Source organism: Corticium candelabrum, chromosome 3, assembly GCF_963422355.1.
Source record: "Corticium candelabrum chromosome 3, ooCorCand1.1, whole genome shotgun sequence".
Classification (NCBI taxonomy): domain Eukaryota; kingdom Metazoa; phylum Porifera; class Homoscleromorpha; order Homosclerophorida; family Plakinidae; genus Corticium; species Corticium candelabrum.
The window spans coordinates 3,914,506-3,923,519 of NC_085087.1; the positions used below are offsets into that span (position 1 = coordinate 3,914,506).

At 41.0% G+C, this 9,014-nt stretch overlaps 1 protein-coding gene across 1 annotated transcript; it reads right to left on the reverse strand.

Moving 5' to 3' along the window:
• Positions 1-1,735: 1,735 nt before the first annotated feature.
• Positions 1,736-4,644, reverse strand: LOC134176761 (mucin-17-like). Its single transcript, XM_062643422.1, has 11 exons — positions 4,551-4,644; positions 4,265-4,489; positions 3,746-4,091; positions 3,590-3,691; positions 3,403-3,536; positions 3,144-3,350; positions 2,991-3,083; positions 2,881-2,932; positions 2,748-2,815; positions 2,143-2,687; positions 1,736-2,072 (listed from the first exon to the last, which is right to left on the reverse strand). The coding sequence occupies exons 2-11, from the start codon at positions 4,380-4,382 to the stop codon at positions 1,992-1,994; spliced, it is 1,746 nt and encodes a 581-aa protein (XP_062499406.1). The 5' UTR covers positions 4,383-4,489; positions 4,551-4,644; the 3' UTR covers positions 1,736-1,991.
• Positions 4,645-9,014: the final 4,370 nt, after the last annotated feature.

The window sequence follows — 9,014 nt, forward strand, 5'->3', positions numbered from 1 at the left end:
GTGAGTATTACATTGAATATAGCGTGCAAGGATCAGCTGTGGTCCCTTTGCAAGTGATTGTTATGGGAAATATAGTAGAAAGAGACATTTCCAACTTGCAATCTAATACAACATACTCAATTCGTGTGTTTGCAAGGACTGACCTTGGCAATGGAAGCAAATCAGCTCCTCTTACGGTAACTACTTTTCGTGAAGGTGTTTATAATTATACATGTTGCTTTGCTTTTCCTTAATTAATTAATGTGTGTTATTAGGTGAGGTGAGTCAAGTGCAAAATGTGAAAGCTACAGCAATCTCATCTACTGACATTTATGTAACTTGGGACAAACCAGACGCAGGCGGTGCAGACTTTTCAATCAAACGTTATATCGTCAAAGTATACCGTCAAGGCAGCACGTCTGTGAAGAAATCAGTTGAAGTTGATGGATCTCAGACAACAGCTACCATATCTGGTCTCTCAGAAAGTGCAGCATATAGAATAGAAGTTAGTGCTGACAGTGGTCAGAACACAGGTGCACCATCGGAGGGAACTCTAGTTACAACAGAGAAGAAGTCAAGCTCAGGTAAACGCATGCACCGTTACAGCAAACTATTTCTTTTGCTTGTCAGTTTGCCTCTTCACGTACAAACATGCGCTCCACTTTGGTTACAAAGTATTAGAAATGCAAATTGATCATCTGTCTCCTGACCACGTGTCACAAGACAGAGATTGAGGAACTCGCAGTTGTGTACAGGTGTCAGCAGAAGTACTATTCCAAGTTTGGATTTGTACGGCGTACGCCTACGAGTCCCTAATATTGAATGTTCATCCTTAAATATACAGCATGATTCGGATTATATTTAAAAGCCGGCGCGTATAATCCTATATATTAATCAGTAAGGTACAAGTAGCACAATATAAACAAATTAATTAAAAACAGTTAATTAATAGTACAGTAGATTATTGTGAATTAGCAAATTGTCTCATTCCTGTTGTTGCTGCTATTTATAGGCGACAGTATCAGCTCAACGGTTATTGGTGGAGCCGTTGCGGGAGGCATTGTCGGCATTTTTTTAGTTATTGGCATTAGTTTGTACTACAGATTCAGAATACAGAAAGCGAAAGAAAAAGGTAGTGATCTTCCTCAGCCAACAGAAACTATAACAACGTCAGCAGCTTACGGCATTATCAGCAGCAGTTCTTCTCAAGAAATTTCCGCTTACGCAACCGTGGACATGGTGGATGCTACCAGTTTGCAGAGTTTGTCACCCATGACGTCAAATCCTGCTTATTCAACGACAACTCAATTTTGATTTGAAATTTATGTCAATACAACCAATCTGTTTCAACTTATCTTTCTTACTTGATCATATTCTGTATACACTTAGCTCTTACAGCACGTGATGACTTCTTTCTTATATTACACATTACAATATTGACTATTCAAATTGAGTAATAACATGTCACGTGATAATAGTTTGTAAAGGCTTAGGTGGTTAGTATAAGCAGATCTATGTCTTTATTTAGATGTACATTGTCTTCTAGCAATAGTAAGCTCTAGTTTATTGGCTAATTAATGCATATACCCACATTTGTTGTTGCTTGCATACTCAACCATCCCACGGACTTGCTATACTAATAAAATTAATAATTTGAAGCATTCGTTTGCTATCAGTATGATGAAAGTGGACAATTGCACGTAAACAAAAAATAGACGTAAGAATAGAACGCAAGCCGTCACCTCTTAGTGTGCGTGGTATTTCTTGGAATGATTAGTTTGCAGAAAGTATTAACTAACACAAAGTAGGCAAATTATATAATCCTCAATTAATGAAATGAGGAGATTTAGTACATAACAATGTCATTGATGAGCTAATACAATGCTAAACCAGCAATTGATAAATGTAAGCTGCTAAGCACAACACACTGATTTAAAACCATTCTAAATGTTGCAGCGAATGTCAAGCACTAGAAAAGGCAAATATCTTTTGTTCATCAACCCGTTAGCATTTCACACTTGAGAATCACTTTCGTAAACTATAGCTGAAGCATCCTTTGTTGAAGAATTTGTGTCAGCCACTGTCATTTTATCCTGACAAGTAATGCTCAAAATAGATGACAAAGTCCTATATTAATTAATGTCTTATTATATATTGTAGTACCTTATTCTGCTGGTTTATATCTTCTTGAAGGGTTTGCTGCTTTGTTCCCGTTTGCTCTGGCAATTGTTCTTTTGCTTCCACAACTGCATTTTCTTCCGGTAGTTCTCCTTTGGCAACAACATCACTGGAAGGCTCGTTTACTGTGGGAGCATTCTCTAAAGAAAGATTTTCTGGAGGTGGAGGAAGATCTTCTGGAGGAGAATTTTCTAGAAGTGGATTCTCTGGAGAAGGAGTTTTTGGATAAACCTCCTTTTCAGCAGCACTTTCTGCAACTGCATTATCAGCAGCTGCATTATCTGTCGCTGCATTCTCTACAGCAACCTCTTTCGGAGCATCGTCTTTTGGAGAAGGATTCTCTAAAGAAGAGGCTTCTGGTTTACCATCAGTTGTCTCGTATTCTTTTACCTCCTGTTGTTTCTGCTCATTCGACACCTCGTTGAAGCTCTTAGCGCCTTCTTCCACGTGTTTCTCGCTAGATCCATTAGCCGCAACAGCTGCTCCATCACCTACTACACCTACGCTCGCTTCTGCGATTAGTGTTTGCTCTACAAAATAAAGAGTAAGGCACACATAGAACGTGCTTACAGACATTCTAAATACTATACTTTCGTTCCCGTTCCTTTCAACATCGTCATTTGGTTTCTCAACGAGTTCCAATTGAGTTTCTTCCTGTCTGTAGTGGAGACAAATAAGCATTTTATAGAAGTAGGAAATGCAAGAATATTGGTTGTTTGTTACTCTCTCTTGCCATTTTCTTCAGTTGCTGAAAGACTTTTCCACCGACCTTGTTCTAGTGCGAGAAACGTTGAGTTTAGACTTCACACTAAATAGTACGTAATAATATTTACCTCTTCTAGCCAGACAGTAAGCAAAAATTACGAGAGCAGCAAGTACAACAATCACGAGAACAACCACAACAACAATCACATACGTAGGAAGACCTTGATTCAATGTAACATGTCAGATACATAAAGCATTTCATCCAATAAAACGAGAAGAACCTGCTTCGTCGGATTTGCCCGTTGAAGCTTCTGTAGGCAACGTACTTCTACCGGTGTTAGAGAAAATCACATTGCTTGCAGTCGAATTTATGTCAATTGTGTCAACTGGAGAGGCATCAACATCGTCAATAGAGACTGTAGAAGACACAAAGCGTACAGTCGAAAACGCTTTAGTGCTGTCATCAGTAGAAACTTTGTCACTTCCACCTGAAGATGTTTCTTTACTGTATAGTAAGATTAGATAGTGCGCTGTTCTTACTCTCTCCTTGATCTGTATAATCCATATCGTCGGCATCTTTGGGTGTTGTCGCCCCGTGTTCGTCTGGCATCGATGTGGTGCTGAATGACACAGCAGATGTGTCTCGAGTTGAAATTGACGTACTTATGGTCGTGCTGCACATTGAAACTTCGTCATTACTATACCAACATCATTTACAAAAGAAAACCTTTTTGTTGATGTGTGACTTGGTGCAGAGGTGGTGGCCTTTGAGGATTGGCTCTTTCCTGGTTGACTCGTCGGGGATGTTATTGAGTCAAATATTGTCGTGCTGCACATTGAAACTTTCGTCATTACTATACCAACATCATTTACAAAAGTAAACCTTTCCGTTGATGTGTGACTTGGTGCAGAGGTGGTGGCCTTTGATGATGGGCTCTTTCCTGGTTGACTCGTCGGGTCTCTTACTGAGTTTAATGTACTCTTTGGTTCTTGACTCATCGACTCTGTTGTAGGCTTTGATGTGATGCTCCTTGATTGCTGACTCGTCATGGTTGTTGATGGCGCTGTCGAATGCTCTGATGTGGTAGGACTTTGCATTGAAGGCGAGGAAGAAGAAGGGCCAGATGGTTCTTCGGTGTCTCCGGATTGTCCACTGCCAGTAGGCATTGAAACGTTGGTATCTTGCCTCCTTATTCTGTTTAGAGTATCATCGAATTCTGATTGAAAGACTTGAGCAAAAGGTGAAAAGAAAAAGGGCACTCCATTTCGTAGCTCTGTATGTGTGTTGCGTGTGTGTGTGTGTGTGTGTGTGTGTGTGTGTGTGTGTGTGTGTGTGTGTGTGGCGCTTGTGTGTGCGCGCACGTGTGTGTAGTGTTTGTTCACATGTACATCACGGTCTTACCAATACGATCTTCATCCTTTTCCAGCCTGTAACTACCGACTAGATTGAGAGCAGTAACAAGCACCAAAGCAAAAATAGCCCAGCTTCTCGTGCTGCCAGCAATAAGAACGGATCCCATCAAGTCTGTTGCAATATAATAGGACACCACAGTAGACAAAGATTACGCCAAATGAAACACAAGACAATTGATCAGTCAAAATGTTGTCAATCAAAGTGATCTGTTTACTGGCATTGAAGAAATGGCAATCAACAATCGATATGAGACATATCAAAGGCAAAAACGCACCTAACGAGACGGTCGTCTTGCAGGTGTTGGAAGACGCCAAGTGGCCTGATTATAGCGAGAAGTCATTAGTACCGCCTCCTTGCAGATATCGCGCCAACGCCCTGCCACAAGTGGAAACGAATGTGTGAGAAATCTCACCTATTTGTGTATGTTCTTTGTATCGTTGTTTCAATTCTACGTACAGCGGTGAGTATGTTGTCGGCATGTTTTAACTATACAGAGACACTAATTATAAAGCATTGCATGTACACATGCATCAATAGTACGTAAGGATCGGCTGCTAGTAGATCCAGAAGAAAGAAGTTAAGACATTCAAGATACGTGACTCCATCACACACCCACACACTCACACACCCACACACCCACGCACACATACACACACACGCACACGCACACGCACACACACACACACACACACACACACACACACACACACACACACACACACACAGACATATACAGAGAGAGAAAGAGAGAGAGAGAGAGAGAGAGAGAGACAGAGAGAGAGACAGAGAGAGACAGAGAGAGAGAGAGAGACAGACAGAGAGAGAGACAGGCAGAGAGAGAGAGAGAGAGAGAGAGAGAGAGAGAGAGAGAACTTGCAGATAAATCTAACCTTGTTAGTTCGCCATTTTGAGGTCTACAGACGCTACAACCCTGTACGAGATTACTGCATGAGTAGCCTAGACATGCATGCTAGCTTGCAGCAACTGCATTGGTCAATGCTCGTAACAGCATTCATCGCTTTTCAACAGACGTGAAAAGAAGAAACAATGCGTATTGTAAAGCGCGAGTAAAACTGGTAGTTAGGTATCATCGCAGTCGCACTTATGGAACTCATTAGATTTTATACGCATTTTGTAACTTTTGACGCTAACATTCTTACGTTGAACTCTCAACGACGTACTACAGCAGCATTTCCATGTATTTATAGGTAACCGTTCAACGATTTTAATCACGTGACCTACATATACCGTCTGTTCTCAGTGACGGATTTAGATAGGGCATCGGGGAGCATGTAACCCCTTCAGGAGAGCAAATTTTGTAATCGCGGTCTTGCTATTTCGATCTACGTCGTGCTTCTTCAAAACAACGATTAGACACGTACTCTAGACTTGCATTTTAAGACTAATTGTAGATTCAAATTTGTGTCGAGAAGTATCGTAGCATGATACCCAGAAAAGCGTCACAGGGGGTGGTTATTCAACCTGATCCCAGAGTTGTGCTAAATTCTTTTGTGCAAGCAGTGTCACGTGACACACAAGTGATGCGTCAGTGCATGCATATTTATGTGACCTATCCTCCCATGACAAAGCATGTTGTTCCGTTCAACAAAATTTTGGATCCGCCACTGGTTCCTACATCTACTCCTCAAAACTGTGCTCAAAAACACGTATTCACAGTTAATTACAGAGACGACGACTGCACTACGAACGTTACTAGTGTCTTACCAGTATAGTATTGATCAGCTCTATAGCTCGAGGATGCTAGCCGAGTGAGCTCATCCATCCTTTCTAATTACCTAAAATTTAGTTCAACAGCCAGGCTTAATGAAGTACCTAAGTAGACTACTGCTCATGAACAGGAGCGTGAAAGCAAAAAGTGACTGGTCCCGCCTAACGCTCGCTAATGGGCGGGGCAACGTTGCGCGCGCTATTAGATGGGTAGGGCAATACTATATCATAGTTCACATCTCTCGGGAGCATTGATAGTCTCGTCTCCATGTCACTTCAAAGTATGGAAAGTAATGGTCTGGCTGCACGAGGTAATGCCACAATCACCAACATATTACCTAGATGATCGGCTATACCTGTAGAACGGAAGTTGATGCCATTGAGCATCTGATGAAAGTGGTCTTTTCGAATATTGGCCCGGCCAGGCCGGACCAGCCGAACCGCCCTCTACGCCTGTGATGAAGGCTTGCTGCATTCGAGCTAAACGTTGTTATCTAGTTTCCTAGAAAACCCGGTTGTTGGAAAACATTCGAGTGGGTGGTTTAGTTTCCTAGAAAACCTTGTTGTCGAAAAACACCCGATCCATTTCCGGGTGAGTTCATATTCGGGTGACTTACATCCGGGTGAGTCATATCCGGGTGAGTTATATCCGGGTGTGTTCTTATCCGGGTGTGTTTATATCCGGGTGAGTTCATATCCGAGTGAATAGAGCAGACTAGCAAATATGGACATGAACTTTCAGTCTGGGGCTTCAGAGAAAGTTGAGACCTTAGTATTCTAAAATCGAGCCTGTTAAATGTCTGAAGGCTCTCGAAAACGTAAAGTACATCGCAGGCTCTCCTTTGTGTACTCCCAGTCTTGCGTAGCCAGACCTTACCGCCGCGTTTCTGCTATAATATCATGCATGTAGGGCGTATGCGCTATCCTAACAGGTAATTGTAATTAAGCTGGCAGAGATGTCTCAGAGTGCTCGGGCTCTGGAACTCCCCTGCAATGTGCTTTCATACAGTGATCTTGACAACACCTAAAGCTCAAAGGAAAAGAAATTAGATCTATGTTTGGTCCTTGGACTTCTCAAGTACTCAGTAAACATTTGACTTTAATTAAATTTTACTTTTAACAAAGCAAGTTCTATATTCACTGAAAATTAATTATAGAAAAGTTTAGTCGTCCAATATTTATCTTTGAGATTTGCTCAGTAGCTAACGTAATATCTGCAGCTGAAGGATTATCATTGGAGATACGATCTGCAAGGATTTCTAATCTCTGCTGTAGTCGACATTGAATACTCTCTTTCTAACAATATCTCTTTGGAAAGACATCCAGATAAGTTAAGTTTGAAAGACAGGAATCATTGTACACAATTGTTCAAGCGCAATTCATTGGATTTTGCATGTTTAACAGTTCTAACAATGGACTCATGTTGCAGTCTTTCTGAAAATTGTGTTGTGTTGACCTTTCCTAATCGAGTGTTTTTCAAATGTCGTAAACAACCGCGTCTATGTCAGTGTTCATATCCGGGAAATTTAGTGTCCACTGTACGAGACACATTTGTCAACTCAGTAGGGCCACAGTTTTATACAGTGGTCTGCTTTTCCTGCATGGATGTCAAGCATTCCATAGGCGTAGGAGCGTGTCGGGCATATAGCCCGACCAGATTTTCAAAAATTGACTTCACTAGTCGACAATTGGCACTACTTCTGGTTTAGGTATACACGATTATAAGTAATTTGTGGATGGTGTATCCGCTTTGTTGCTATAGAAATGATCGTTTGCTTCCTAGTCTATGTAATCAACAATTTTACTATACTGGGGCATCGAGGCCACTCCCACTGTGTCTCATGCAGCCAGCACGCGCTATTTTCTCCTAGTAGCCCGCGTTAAGCATGATCTCTTTTGATTTGCTTCCTACGCCCCTGCATTCAACATTTGGCCATCTGCGGTAGAGGTCATAGTTTCATATGGTAATCAATCAGTGAATGGGGTCTCCAGACAATCAATATGTGACCGGAATCTAACACAAATATATTAAATTTTATTACATTGATTGGTATCAGGGACAACTAAATTATTGCGACATGGTAATGATAATTGTATAAACACTAATTATATAATTTTTTTTAAATTATCTAAACAGTATTAAACAAATATTTGTGTTTTGTTAGAATCAATATTTAGTATCTGGATTATCTATTTGTATAGAAATTCGTATTCCAAATCACGTTAAGATGTTCCGCAATGAAGGTCGGAACAAACAATAGTTCAAACAATTTAATTGCATAGAAAGCAATTGAGATGGTTTGCTACTTTATCTTAGACAATTCAAACAATAATTCAAACTGCAGTTGCAGCATCCGTTGCTAAGTAGACGGCATTGGTAGTGAAAAAAGAGTTGGTGGACTGTTGCTGTGTTTCCCCAACGTCGTCATAAACCGCCTCAGTTACCCTACTTGTCGATAGCTCAGACACGTACGCTCTGGATTCGGTTAGTTTCTCATCACTAAATACTTGTAGTTTACGCTTTTCCACTTGCCGGAGGTTATGATGCCATACCAACAGCAAAGTTGAAACGATTCCTACAATACAACCGAAAACAAACGCACCCACACTTGCACCAGCCGCAGCTCCATCCGAAACTCCTCCACATTTGATTTCTGCAAAGAAAATTGAATGTTTGTAAGTGTTATTAAACTCTTAGATAGATTACTAAACGTCCATGCGTTGTGTGTGTGTGTGTGTGTGTGTGTGTGTGTGTGTGTGTGTGTGTGTGTGTGTGTGTGTGTTTGTGTGTGTGTGTCACTGTGTGTGCATGTGTGTGTGTGTGTGTGTGTGTGTGTGTGTGTGTGTGTGTGTGTGTGTGTGTGTGTGTGTGTGTGTGTGTGTGTCTTCACTTTAATGTTTTTGTGATCTGAGGTGTCGCAATTTATTTGCAATTTGATGGCATGTAGCGTCTGTATGTTGTCCATTACTAGGTATTATTTTATTAATAATATATCTTTGCTAATATTAC